Below are 16,176 nucleotides of genomic sequence, written 5' to 3' on the forward strand. Positions count from 1 at the left end.
ATTGTCATCTCACATATGTATATTGATTTAAAATAACTGGTATTTTGTGTGGTTATAATTGTCATCTCACATATGTATACTGATTTAAAATAACAATGGTACTTTATTTGGTTATAATTGTCATCTCACATATGTATATTGATTTAAAATAACTGGTATTTTGTGTGGTTATAATTGTCATCTCACATATGTATATTGATTTAAAATAACAATGGTACTTTATGTGGTTATAATTGTCATCTCACATATGTATACTGATTTAAAATAATAATGGTACTTTATGTGGTTATAATTATCATCTCACATATGTATATTGATTTAAAATAACAATGGTACTTTATGTGGTTATAATTGTCATCTCACATATGTATACTGATTTAAAATAACAATGGTACTTTATGTGGTTATAATTGTCATCTCACATATGTATACTGATTTAAAATAACAATGGTTCTTTATGTGGTTATAATTGTCATCTCACATATGTATACTGATTTAAAATAACAATGGTACTTTATGTGGTTATAATTGTCATCTCACATATGTATACTGATTTAAAATAACAATGGTACTTTATGTGGTTATAATTTTCATCTCACATATGTATACTGATTTAAAATAACAATGGTACTTTATGTGGTTATAATTGTCATCTCACATATGTATACTGATTTAAAATAACAATGGTACTTTATGTGGTTATAATTGTCATCTCACATATGTATACTGATTTAAAATAACAATGGTTCTTTATGTGGTTATAATTGTCATCTCACATATGTATACTGATTTAAAATAACAATGGTACTTTATGTGGTTATAATTGTCATCTCACATATGTATATTGATTTAAAATAACAATGGTACTTTATGTGGTTATAATTTTCATCTCACATATGTATACTGATTTAAAATAACAATGGTACTTTATGTGGTTATAATTGTCATCTCACATATGTATACTGATTTAAAATAACAATGGTACTTTATGTGGTTATAATTGTCATCTCGCATATGTATATTGATTTAAAATAACAATGGTACTTTATGTGGTTATAATTGTCATCTCACATATGTATATTGATTTAAAATAACAATGGTACTTTATGTGGTTAACAAAAAGAAAAACTTTGTATGATCTGCATCGGATTCTCTACTCATCTTCTGAAAAGAAATATTTTGTGGAGTACAATTATTGTAAATTGTTTTTTTTTGTAAAATGACCTTTTTCACCTCATCATGAAAAGGTCTTTCTCAAACAATGGTGAAAAACTATGGTAATCAATGCAATATTACTATTTTCATGGGAGATTTAGAAAAAATGCCCAAATTACTTGAAATATGTATTTCCCTGTAATGTTTTCACTCAGAAGTTTCTATATGCCTAGTTCCAACCACTATACACTGTTCATCCTAATGAAAAAAAAGCTGTCCTATTTGGAATACCTTGGTGGTGACCTTACTGATTACTGTACACGTATATGGGTATTTGTACACATTGTCCTTTGGACTAAAGCAAGTAGTTTAATGTTAAGGATAATATACTCCAATTAATCGTGTTTAATCGAGTTAACGTAAATCATAAACATCCAAGTTAGTGGACAATTCTATAATGGGCTAAGCTGTTAATTATGCTTCTTAATACTGTTGCAAATGTGACTAATTACAAACGATTGACAAGAGTGTCTAAGTGTGCCTTCTGTACCCCATCTATGAATGTGACTAATTACAAATGACTGATAAGAGTGTCTAAGTGTGCCTTATGTACCCCATCAATGAATGTGACTAATTACAAATGACTGACAAGAGAGTCTAAGTGTGCCTTATGTACCCCATCTATGAATGTGACTAATTACAAATGACTGATAAGAGTGTCTAAGTCTGCCTTTCATACCCAATCTATGAATGTGACTAATTACAAATGACTAATAAGAGTCTCTATGTGTATCTTATGTACCCAATCTATGAATGTGACTAATTACAAATGACTGATAAGAGTCTCTCTGTGTCTTATGTACCCCATCTATGAATGTGACTAATTACAAATGACTAATAAGAGTCTCTATGTGTATCTTATGTACCCCATCTATGAATGTGACTAATTACAAATGACTGATAAGAGTCTCTATGTGTGTCTTATGTACCCCATCTATGAATGTGACTAAATCAGACCTATTTACCATTTCCCCGCTCCATCAGTAGTCCAAAAACAGTCTGTCATTAGTTTTTGACAGCTTTCAGTAGAATAGCTATAAAGCTAACAGTTCAACAATAACAGAAACTTCATCAAAGAATAAAAAAAGAAACTTTATCCACAAATACATTTATTGTCTTTGATGGCAATGACAAAATAATGCTGTTGTTGTTGTGGGGTTTAACGTCATTTTTCAGCACACGATAGGCTATGCATGGTGGCCAGTATTAATGGTGGAGGAAGAACACCGGGAAGAACCACCGACCCACGAGAAGCTACTGGCAAGCTTTCTCACATACCCACAATGGCCGAATCCTAGACTTGTACCCACGCAGACAGAGGTGAGATGGCAGTGATCCGTAATGGAGAGCGCTTTAGACCACTCGGGGCCCCGACAAAATAATAGTTATGTTTCTTTTATGAAGAAAAGAAACGTCTTGTCCTAAAACCAGTACCACTCTACCTTTTTTAACTATATTCTTAAATAGTTTACCTTCCCTGCTGCGATTCTGCTATCTACAATTATTTTGTAAAAATCCTGTTTAATGAATCAGCTGTTTTCAGTGGCAAGTTTAACTTAGCCAAAAGCTGACTTATCATCACTTCAACATTGACAATATGCATTTCCTCATTGTCAGCACTGTTCTTTACTGAATGAGGACATTTGTGTCTTTTATTTTGGCTCATTCTTTGTGGAATTTGCATTTAACATGTCTATTTACATCACTTCTACCAAGGGTCACAGAAAAATCCAATGCACGCACACACATACCACAGTGAACATAATGAACTCCTTTGTTAGAATGTTTTATTAATGGCCATATATGTATAAATCTTTAAAAACTTCTGGCTAGCACACGTTTCAACTTCCTCCACAGTTTTCTTTTCACACGATGCTGGTTTGCCATTTTCAAGAACTGACAACTGCTCCCTTCAATGCCTGCTGATGGTTTACCAGTTTATGAGGGAACCATTGAATAAGCACTTATCTGATACTGATCAAATAGTTTTTTTTAACAAAAAAGAAATTTCATAAGTGGAATGAAACATTAAGACATAAGATTTTGGAAATTCAGGCGTCATCCATACAAAATATGGAGAATCTGTAGGGGCAAGTGGGACTGTTAATTACAAAATATCTGATAAGAGGGTCTAGGTGTGTCTTACATTTATTGTGGCATACTAGTATCCTGTTATAAACTATAAACGCTGTTTCAGACACCAGGGATCTCAGATCATTAAGAAACTGTGGCAGAAGTAACAAGGATACAACTCAAAATCATGTTTCAATAGGAGCATCTGTAAAAAATCAGTATGCAAAGTGGAAATTGCTCAGATGCATTTAAAAGGTGACATCTCAGTCCAAAAGATGATTTGTATTGCTCTTTCACCAGCCATCTGAGTCCTGGCCAACTGTGAATATATAATGAAAGAATCTAAATTACACTCACCATCCTCTCCATAAGTCCAGCAAAACACCAGAAGGCATCCACTTCATTCTCCATGACAACCAGTATGGGGGACAAAAGGTCACTCATACCCTGAACATAACCTGGTGGAGAAAATGTAGGACAAAAACTGAAAAATATTTACAATGTCACAACAGAAGAAACTCATTCATCTGAAACTCAGTTATCGCTATTACTGGTTTCTATAAATTATATGTACCGATGTGTCCTCAAAATGCGCGCATTTTGTGTTTGAAAAGTGATTACTAAAACTCATCAAAGTCCTCAAAATTTGTTATGTCAAAGAAAACAGCATATATTCAGCAACTAAAAAGCAATGGGCTTGCTCTTGACTTTTCATAGTCAGTTCACGAACTTCTGTTAGTGTAGTGTATTCAGAGGTTGTATAACTTATGTTATTGAAATATATTTTCCAGTTTGTGTAACTTCTGTAAATGCTGTCTATTTTTGAGGTTGTATAACTTCTGTCAGTGTAATGTATGTTTGAGATAGTGCATTTCAGAAGCTGTACATTGGAATGGACTAAATACCGGTAGTTTAATAAAAGAATCTGCAGAATGGCATAGTTCAGCAACAAATCAATCTTTTATTGTTGTTGTTGTTGTTGTGGGGTTTAACGCCATTTTTCAGCACACGATAGGCTATACATGGCGGCCAGTATTAATGGTGGAGGAAGAACCAGGGGAAACCCCCGGAAAGAACCACCGACCCACGAGAAGCTACTGGCAAGCTTTCTCACATACCCACATTGGCTGAATCTGAGACTCGAACCGGCGTAGACAGAGGTGAGATGGCAGTGATCCATAACGGACAGCACTTTATACCACTCGGCCACTCGGGGCCCCCCAATCTTTTATTAGTTTTCAAAATAAAATTTTAGATAAAATGGGAGACTATAAAATAAAATATAATAATGGTCAATGACTACAGATGAACAACAGTCAGACTGTGAGTGGAAACATGCACAAAGCAGCCCTATTTTTCTAGTACACTAGTTACCACATATCCAAATTTTTCAAGTCAGCATTTAGTGATCGCTTGTTATATTCTAGCAACTGCCACGATTTGGTGTCAGCCTAATTATTTCATGCAAATGTCTAAAACTTTTTGAGTTCCTAAGGAAGTTTGGATAATGAGGTATATTTATTGATCATTAGATCAAATATTTGTGATTTCAACATTCATACAAATGTCATATTTTCATATTCTCACAAGTGTCCAAGAACCTGACCTGCTTACACATAAATCATCTACAAATTCGTTGAAGAATATAGGTCAGTGACCTATTTTGAGCATGGTTTTGTTATTTCTCCACAGGATGTATAAATATACTAAGACATGCAACAGGGACTAAGAAAATGGTAAAAGCAAAAAAATCTACATCTTTTATGGAAATGATAACAGCAATGACTCCACATTCATTAATGCAAATGACAATGACTTTAACAGCAATGAATACATATTCATTAATGCAAATGACAATGACTATAACAGCAAAGACTACACATTCGTTAATGCAAATGATAAAGACTATAACAGCAATGACTACACATTCATTAATGCAAATGACAATGACTTAACAGCAATGAATACATATTCATTAATGCAAATGACAATGACTATAACAGCAATGACTACACATTCATTAATGCAAATGACAATGACTATAACAGCAATGACTCCACATTCATTAATGCAAATGACAATGACTATAACAGCAATGACTACACATTCGTTAATGCAAATGATAATGACTATAACAGCAATGACTCCACATTCATTAATACAAATGACAATGACTTAACAGCAATGACTACATATTCATTAATGCAAATGACAATGACTATAACAGCAATGACTACACATTCGTTAATGTGAATGATAATGACTATAACAGCAATGACTACACATTCGTTAATGCAAATGATAATGACTATAACAGCAATGACTACACATTCGTTAATGCAAATGATAATGACTTTAACAGCAATGACTACACATTCGTTAATGCAAATGACAATGACTATAACAGCAATGACTACACATTCGTTAATGCAAATGATAATGACTATAACAGCAATGACTCCACATTCATTAATACAAATGACAATGACTTAACAGCAATGACTACATATTCATTAATGCAAATGACAATGACTATAACAGCAATGACTACACATTCCGTTAATGCAAATGATAATGACTATAACAGCAATGACTACACATTTGTTAATGCAAATGATGATACTGTAATGGAAATGATGACAACTATAATGGAAGTGAATATCAGGAAGACAGCATCAACTTTTCTGCCCTTTCATGCATGAAAATTAAAAATAACTCACCCAGATCAAAATTATACATGCAGTATGTCATCAAGATATCATTCAGGACTTGTAAATTAGGATTCCCTTCTCCCTCAAAGAATTTGTGAGTTCTGTCTGTCCTAGTCACATCTTTTTCTGTAACAACAAGCACAAACTGTTATGTAAAACTTTCTTATAGAAAGAATTATTACCAGTAAAATAAAAAAAATTCAGAAAGCTTGTCCACACCAAACACACTTTATATATTTTGTTCCCCACTAAATGTTGTGTATAATTCACTTGGGTGAACTTTATTTCATAAAATGTACCAAAATTTATACGTTAATGTACACTTCCACATTTCATTTGGCACCATGAAGTTTTTATATGTATACTCAATGAAATACCAATGTTTTTAACCAGACATGATGAATGTTAGAAATATCTACTGAGAGGCAAAAGGTTTGTTCACACACATGGTAGGCAGCTTGTAGTCCTCTCTAAGCACATGGTACACATTTTCCCAACACATTAAATAAAGACTTCTACATAGCAAAAGAGATGATACATAAAAAAATGTCCTGTAAATATCATGGCCAAAGAAAGAGCATGACCATAATTTATCTTAACCAGCATCAAATCATCTAAACACTGGTCAGCTCAAAATAGTTTATACTCACCTATTAATCCTTTCCTTTCTTTCAAGAGAGAGAATCTCTTTTCCTGTTCTGCACTGATTGTCTTCCATTGTAGTTTCATAGCAAAATAGGAATCTCTGAAATAATAAAACTTATTGTTATTCCGTTTTTTGGTACTTCATGTTATTTACTGTTTTAATTTTGTCATCCATTTTCATGACTTTCATAAAGGTATGCTTGTAAAGACAAATTCCACTTCAGCCTATATAATAATGGAATGAATTGGGTATTTTAATAACTAGTCTGAGTTAACATTTTCACAGGGAACCATGCAAAACTGACACCTTATAATTATATACTGAGTCTTAACCATGAACAAATATTAAATCAAGAATGCATCAGATGGCTTAGTGACAAGACTAAATCAGGATGTATTTGATTACAGCCTAAGAACAGATCAAATGGCTTTGTGACCAAGAACAATCAGGGTGCATTTGACTGTATTCTAAGAATGCATCAAATGGCTCAGTAAGAAAGACTAAATCAGGGTGCATTTGATTATATCATTCTATGTAAGTGTTCTCACAGTGATCAAGTACTGTCATTTCCAACATGCATATTACATTTGAAACCTATGTCAATGCCCTAATTTACATTGGTCGAATGCACAATCACAAAAAATGTGCTTTGCTTATGGCAGGAGCAATTATGCTGTCAACTTTGGACTAAATGCTTTAATTTAAACTATTTTGCATCACCTAAGTCAATAAATATTTTCTGATACATTTGTTTGAGTGCATGTAAAATTTGCAGATATCCTGTTTATCTAGAGCTATAATCCATAAAGCACAGTGGCTAAACCAATTATCATCAACTCTGATCCATGAAGCACAGTGGCTAAACCAATTACCATCAACTCTGATCCATAAAACACAGTGGCTAAACCAATTATCATCAACTCTGATCCATGAAGCACAGTGACTAAACCAATTATCATCAACGCTGATCCATAAAGCACAGTGGTGAAACCAATTATCATCAACTCTGATCCATGAAGCACAGTGGCTAAACCAATCATCATCAACTCTGATCAATAGCATAGTGGCTAAACCAATTATCATCAACTCTGATCCATGAAGCACAGTGGCTAAACCAATTATCAACTCTGATCCATGAAGCACAGTGACTAAACCAATTATCATCAACTCTGATCCACAAAGCACAGTGACTAAACCAATTATCATCAACCCTGATCCATGAAGCACAGTGACTAAACCAATTATCATCAACTCTGATCCATGAAGCACAGTGGCTATACCAATTACAATCAACTCTGATCCATGAAGCACAGTGACTAAACCAATTATCATCAACTCTGATCCATGAAGCACAGTGACTAAACCAATTACCATCAACTCTGACTGCTCCGGTGGCCTAGTGGTTAAAGCATCCACTTCAGAAGCGGGAGGTCGTGGGTTTGAACAACAGCCTAGTCATACCAAAGACTAACAAAAATGGTACTAACAGCTGACTCGCTAGGCGCTCAGCATTAAGAGGTTAGTGTTAGGACTGGTTGGCCTGGTGTCAGGATAATATGACTGGGTGGGATATCATACTACATGTCTGTGGCATGATGCCTCAGTGCTAGACATCACTATAAATTGCCACACTGCAGACATCTTAGTTATATGACTGACGAATTGTTAAAGCTATGTTAATAAACTTAATCACACACACACACCATCAACTCTGATCCATGAAGCACAGTGACTAAACCAATTATCATCAACCCTGATCTATGAAGCACAGTGACTAAACCAATTATCATCAACTCTAATCCATGAAGCACAGTAACTAAACCAATTATCAACAACTTTGATCCATAAAGAACAGTGACTAAACCAATTATCATCAACTCTGATTGATGAAACACAGTGACTTAACCAAGTATCGACTCTGTTCAATGAAACACAGTGACTTAACCAATTATCATCAACTCTGATCAATGAAAAACAGTGACTAAACCAATTATCATCAACTGTGATCCATGAAGCAAAGTGACTAAATCAATTATCATCAACTCCAATCCATTAAGCACAGTAACTAAACCAATTATCATCAACTCTGATCCATGGAGCACAGTGACCAAACAAATTATCAACAACTTTGATCCATAAAGCACAGTGACTAAACCAATTATTATCAACTCTGATTGATGAAACACAGTGACTTAACCCATTATCATCAACTCTGATCAATGAAACACAGTGACTAAACCAATTATCATCAACTCTGATCGAAGAAACAGTGCCTAAACCAATTATCATCAACTATGTTCAATGAAACACAGTGACTTAACCAAATATCATCAACTCTGATCAATGAAACACAGTGACTAAACAAGTTATCATGAACTCTGATCCATGAAGCAGTGACCAAACAAATTATCAACTTTGATCCATAAAGCACAGTGACTAAACCAATTATCATCAACTCTGATCAATGAAGCACACTGACCAAACAAATTATCATCAACTTTGATCCATAAAGCAGTGACTAAACAAATTACCATCAACTCTAATTCATGAAGCACAGTGACTAAACCAATTATCATCAACTCTAATCCATGAAGCACAGTAACTAAACCAATTATCAACAACTTTGTTCCATAAAGCACAGTAACTAAACCAATTATCATCAACTCTGATTGATGAAACACACTGACTAAACCAATTATCATCAACTCTGATCAATGAAACACAGTGACTAAACCAATTATCATCAACTCTGATCAATGAAACAGTGACCAGACCAATTATCAACAAGTTTGATCCATAAAGCACAGTGACTAAACCAATTACCAACAACCCTTACATATTAATCTGATATTATACATAACGCATGTGCATATTATTTCATAAAGGTAAGAAAGCTCATTTAAATTCAAATTCCCCTGGTTGTAATCTCAAACTACCATATATACCTGCTTATAAGTCAAGCACACTGCATACACATTGATCACATAATGCTTTCAGATAATCTGGCTCTCTGCAGTCTGCTAGGAGTAATCACTAGAGCATACAAAATGGACCTTGACCTGTTTGTGTTTTATGTGTGGGTAGATTAGGGTCTATGTTATTTGCAGTTGACTTATATGTGAGTACATATGGTAGTTATAGACAGGGACACAAGCCTCCATAGCAAAAGAAAAATGAGATGACAGCTGGTATAAAATACTGACATTTATGATGCTTGATTATCTGGTGTACCAGACAAAAGCTTTAAAACAAAGACAAAGTTCAATTTTGGATCTTGCCCTTTTGGATATTTAACTCCATTCTTATACTGCTATTTTAATCTATTTACCTCAAAAATGTATTTTTTTTCTACTTTGAAATTAATAACATATTACACATTTCTTCATGTGTTTTTCTTAAAAAAACTGAGACATACAAATTATTAGCACAACTTAAAAAAATACATTAGTTTGGCAGTTAGCTGCAAAAATAATAAAAGACACATTAAATAATGTTCAATTGCCAAATCTGCATTCTGAGTTGCAATGAACTGCTATTTAAAAGACTGTATCACCTCTGGTGATTCTGATCATTTCTTGTATCCATGGAGCCATAAAAAATGACAAGACAGCCTAAGTTTCATTTTTTGCTTTCTTGAGTATAGAGGAAGTAGAATTGAAAGTGTTAAATTAAATTTCATAATTTTCTTCCTCACAAATAAGAATTTTACTACTGCAAATTCTCTGAAGTAACAAATGCATTCCTTGGCAGGGTTAGAACTAATCACCATGTATTCGGTATCACAATTTTGCTAACAGCTTATCCAGTTTATCAAGTAGAAAATGATTTACCAAATGGGCTTACCAAGTAGCAAAATGATTTACAAAGTAACAAAACAGTTGATCAACAGAAAATGTTTCATCTAGTAGAAAATGGTTTGCCCAGTAGAAAATGGTTTATCAAGTAGCAAAAGTTGAGTAAAAATAATTCTGATTAAAGAGCAATTTTATATACTGTGTATTAATATTACTGTAAAATGAGACACAATTCAAGTATTTCTTTTGCACTTAAATTTTTTATAATGAATAGGAATAAACATTGTTATGAACATAATGTATTGTTACTTACTATAACCTCTTTACTATTAAGCAACATGTATTATTACTTAATATAACCTCTTTTCTATTGAGCATAATGTATTGTTACTTAATATAACCTCTTTTCTATTGAGCATAATGTATTATTACTTAATATAACCTCTTTTCTATTGAGCATAATGTATTGTTACTTAATATAACCTCTTTTCTATTAAGTAGAATGTATTGTTATTTAATATAACCTCTTTTCTATTTAGCATAACGTATTGTTACCATGTATAACCTCTTTGATTGAGCATAATGTATTGTTACTTAACATAACCTATTTTTGATTGAACATAATGTACTGTTACTTAATATAACAGTTCCTCTGTTTGATTAAACATAATGTATTATTACTTAACATTACCTCTTTTCTATTGAGCATAATGTATTGTTACTTAACATAACCTATTTTTGATTGAACATAATGTACTGTTACTTAATATAACAGTTCCTGTTTGATTAAACATAATGTATTATTACTTAACATTACCTCTTTTCTATTGAACATAATGTATTGTTACCTAATATAACCTCTTTTCTATTGAGCATAATGTATCATTACTTAATATTACCTCTTTTCTATTGAGCATTATGTACTGTTACTTAATATAACCTATTTTTGATTGAACATATTGTATTATTACATAATATAATCACTTTTCCACTGAGCATAACGTATCATTACTTGATATTATCTCTTTTCTATTGAGCATTACGTACTGTTACTGAATATAACCTATTTTTGATTAAGCATAATGTAGTTACCTAATATAACCTCTTTGATTAAGCATAATGTATTGTTACCTAATATAACCTCTTTTCTATTGAGCATAATGTATCATTACTTAATATTACCTCTTTTCTATTGAGCATAATGTACTGTTACTTAATATAACCTATTTTTGATTGAACATATTGTATTATTACATAATATAATCACTTTTCCACTGAGCATAATGTATCATTACTTGATATTACCTCTTTTCTATTGAGCATTATGTACTGTTACTTAATATAACCTACTTTTGATTGAAATATTGTATTGTTATGTAATATAATCACGTTTCTACTGAGCATAATGTATCATTACTTGATATTACCTCTTTTCTACTGAGCACTATGTACTGTTACTTAATATAACCTATTTTTGATTAAGCATAATGTAGTTACCTAATATAACCTCTTTTTGATTAAGCATAATGTATTTTTACCTAATATAACTTCTATTCTGTTGAGCATAATGTATTATTACTTAATATTACCTGTTTTCTATTGAGCATAATGTACTGTTACTTAATATAATCTCTTTTTGATTAAGCATAATGTATTGTTACCTAATTTAACCTCTTTTCAACTGTGCATAATGTAACCTCTTTTCTATTAAGTATAATGTATTGTTATTTAATATAACCTCTTTTCTATTGAGTATAAGGTATTGTTACTTAATATAACCCCTTTTTGATTGAGCATAATGTATTGTTACTTAATATAATCTCTTATCAAGTATATTTGGGATCTAATTCCTACTTGATCAGAGGAAATTCAAGATTTATCATATAAACAGCACCTGTTCCACAGGCCCTCAAAAATAACTTATTATGACATTTAATCCAATACTTACACCTTCCTTTTCCTTGCTTCTGTTCTGGACTTGGAAGTAGAGTTCCAGTCATAATAACCAAGCAGGAATTTCCAAGCCTCTAACCTAAAAGATGGCTCTATGCCCTACAAAAGAGACAATATAAAGATTATTTAGTCTAACTCATATATTCTTCTTCTAATCCAACAACTTAATGGATCTGAGGTAAAGTCATACATATAAAAAAAAAAAATTAGCTGGCAAGATGAAATAGCAAGCACTCATATTTCAACTTCAGATCAAATTAAAGCCAGAAATGTGTGCTCAATGTGTTGTTGAAATTGCCCAGCATGCAACTCTGACCTTTGAATAAGGTCATATTGAAAAGTTTTTTCCATTCAGTCCTCAAAACCAGCCAACCAAAGCTTTAAGTTTGTTTGATTTCCCACAGTTCCAAGGAACAACTTTATTTTTGCAACTGCAAATACCCATTATTTTCTAGCAAACTACATTTCTTTGATAACATTTTCCTTATCATAATATCATTGGAAAACTACTATTACCTTGCAAATCCAGTCCTCCCAAACTAAAACGTTTTAGCCAAGAAGCTAAACGTTTTCTGCACACATAGGTTGCAGCTAGATGGAGTGATTTTCCCATGATACAGGAATTGGCACCAAATCCCATGAATACTTCAGTTACTACTGGAGATGAGTGCACACTATATGGATAAAACTGAAGGGAGGCAATAAGGGTGTGTATGTATTTGGATTTGGTAAGTATTATTAAAAAAACATATTTCGGACCTGTTCCAGTAAAACATACTCCCACAGCACTTTCAAATTCAACTAATCCACAACAGAAGCAATTTTAAAAAGTTATGATCCAACTTCTGGTATGTTTTAATTGAAAAACAATTCCCCTTACAGAAGCATGCTATTTAACATAATTTCTGGCTAGGGGTTAGTGGGTGGTAGAAGCAATTTTAATATTTGGTTGGGGATAGAAGCAATTGAAATGACAGCTAACTTGAGGTAACCTACACTGAACTTTTATAGATCATATAATCCACTATATATTTTTTATTTGTATTCATTCTTTTGTTATGCATATTTAATTAACATTGTTTGTTTATTAGTTTCTTGCTGCTGAAAATTTACATTTTTAACTCAAGCAAATTCAAATTTTCTCTGATAATATATCTGTTTCTGACTAGACCTATCTATAACTCAGATTCCACAAAAAAAGCAGAAAATTTGAAAATGGGCGGGGTTTGGGGGTTCTCCCCCAATGGTGTCTCGAGAAGCAGTGCCCCTGAGCTGGGTGTCCAGGGGGCCAAAGGCCCGCAGCCAAAACTGCATTTTACAATCATAGAAAACTGCTCCTGGTGCAACTTATGATCTTAATATATAACAAAATAATCATTTGAAAAACTAACAAACTTACCAACAATTTTCAACTTGACTTGAATAATTTCTCAATATTTATTGTCACATGAATTTGTTCTCCAATACTATTGGTGCTTAAGTTAATTCATGTGCATGTCAGTGTTCACCTTGTAATTAAGTCATAATAATTTCTCAACTTTTGCAGCAAATATATTATATTTCTCTCTTTTCATAACAAATCTGTAAAATAAACACCCAAGTACATCAACTATATGCAAATAATCCCATACTTTCAAGCTGGTGCTTGTATTGGCGACATGCAGTGTGCATATTCTGACAGAGCTACATCTGTTCTCTCATGCAAGAAATCTTTCTTCTTATAGTAACTGACCGTACTTTTTCCAGATGCCTTCTGAGCTTCAGTTGTTCCGTATTGCAGCTTCTTTTGTAGGTGCTGTTCCAAACTCTTCCAACCACAATTACCATAGAGCAGAGGTCACAAAATGCCAGCCCTCTAGTGTTCAGTTTTCTTATAAACTGACCAACTAAATTTCCGTCGACTTTTCGCTGCAGTCAACTGCATATGTTTTTTAAACCTTTATCTAAACTTCTCGTGTCATCGTCTCTCTCAACAACTCGGGATGCCATTTTTTGCAACCACGCTTCTTCTTTCCATTGCCATCAGTTTTCATTACACGAAGATTCATTGGATGAATTTAAACTTTTGACCAAACAGAATACTCTTCATGAGAGTCGTGGGCTAACTAATAGATGAAACGAATACGTTGCAAGGGTCATTGTGAAATGTGACCAAACTGACTATTTAAAAAAAACTGGATCGGAGATGATAAAAAAAAAGGGGCTATATCAAGAAAAATCAGGAGAAAAGCAGAGTTTCACTTTAAAATGGAGAAAAATCATGACTGATAACTGCTTATTCAAGGTATATTAAGTAGTATATGGTACTAATGCCAAGTCCAAATGGCAGTGCCCTGAACTTGTCAATGGTGCCTTTGTAAGCAAATCACAAACTATTAGTGTAGCGGGACATGAAAAAGTGCATCTTTTTTTGAAGTCTAAACCGGTGTGAAGTCTTCACCTGAACATTATTCAAAACCCAGCTTGATGTTTCAATCTTGAACCATGGGGTGCAAATAAAATGAATGAAGCACAGAAAACATGGTTGTTAAAAGAAAGGAACAAGAAATGTTGGACAATTATGGCTGGAGAATATTCTCTTCTAAGAGAAAACTCCTCCAATTTGCTTTATGGCAGAAAAACTTCCAGAATACCTGTATAGTTTGTGTGGCCTCTCTGTCTGTAGAGTGCATGCTACTCAGCACAAACATAAGCAGTAAATGAAGCATTCACAGAATTTGTTACCAATCCATGTATAAAGGGGAGATCACTCTATTTAGCTGCTACCTATATGGGTATGTGTGTGTGGTTTTGATTTTTAACTTGGCATTAAAAAATTTCAGTCATACTGCTATGATGTCTGCAGTGTGGCAGTTTATAGTGATGTCTAGCACTGGGGCATCATACCACTGACATGTAGCATGATGTCTCACCCAGTCACATTATCTTGACACCAGTCCTAACACTAACCTCTTAATGCTGAGCGCCAAGCGAGGCAGCTGTTAATATCATTTTGACTTGGCTGGGGGATCGAACCCACGACCTCTACCTATGTGGGCAAACAACTTTTAGATTCTCAGCTAAAAAGTTTTAGCCTAGGAGGGTTGGGTTTATGAAGAAGTAGTAGTTCTCTCCTAAGATGTGTTGTTGTTGTTGTGGGGTTTAACGCCATTTTTCAGCACAATAGGCTATGCATGGTGGCCAGTATTAATGGTGGAGGAAGAACCCGGGAAAACCCCGGTCCCATGAGAAGCTACAGGCAAGCTTTCTCACATACCCACATTAGCCGAATCCTAGACTCGATCCCACGCAGACAGAGGTGAGATGTCAGTGATCCATAACGGAGAGCGCTTTAGACCACTCGGGGCCCCTCCTAAGGTATTCAGCTTCTTCACATACGTTAACCCAATCATCAATTATCCCCCATGTCTCAGCCAGGGGCATCAATCATCCCCCACTTCTTAGCCAGGAGTGTCAATCATCCCCCACTTCTTAGCCAGGGGCATCAGTCATCCCCCACTTCTTAGCCTGGGGTGTCAATCATCCCCCACTTCTCAGCCAGGGCAATCAATCATCCCCCATGTCTCAGCCAGGGGCATCAATCATCCCCCACTTCTAAGCCAGGGGTGTCAATCATTCCCCACTTCTCAGCCAGGGGCATCAATCATCCCCCACTTCTTAGACATGGGTATCAATCATCCTCCACTTCTTAGCCAGGGACATCAATCATCCTCTAATTTTTAGCCAGGGGCATCAATCATCACCCACTTCTTAGCCAGAGGTGTCAATCATCCCCCACTTGTCA

General features: G+C 34.0%; 1 protein-coding gene across 2 annotated transcripts in view; it reads right to left on the bottom strand.

Annotated features, from left to right (window-relative positions):
* The window catches only part of LOC149792259 (TBC1 domain family member 15-like), a 62,055-nt gene that overhangs the window by 17,375 nt on the left and 28,504 nt on the right, over positions 1-16,176 (bottom strand). For both annotated transcript variants that reach the window (XM_089970788.1, XM_089970787.1), the window contains exons 8-11: positions 12,388-12,491; positions 6,650-6,744; positions 6,009-6,125; positions 3,646-3,746 (exon numbers count right to left, since the gene is read on the bottom strand). In XM_089970788.1, the coding sequence (XP_089826914.1) occupies positions 3,646-3,746; positions 6,009-6,125; positions 6,650-6,744; positions 12,388-12,491 (417 nt within the window). The remainder of the gene's footprint in view (positions 1-3,645; positions 3,747-6,008; positions 6,126-6,649; positions 6,745-12,387; positions 12,492-16,176) is intronic.

The sequence above is a fragment of the Sinohyriopsis cumingii genome, chromosome 9 (genome assembly GCF_028554795.1).
Source record: "Sinohyriopsis cumingii isolate HCF-2022 chromosome 9, ASM2855479v2, whole genome shotgun sequence".
NCBI classification, from domain to species: Eukaryota; Metazoa; Mollusca; class Bivalvia; order Unionida; family Unionidae; genus Sinohyriopsis; species Sinohyriopsis cumingii.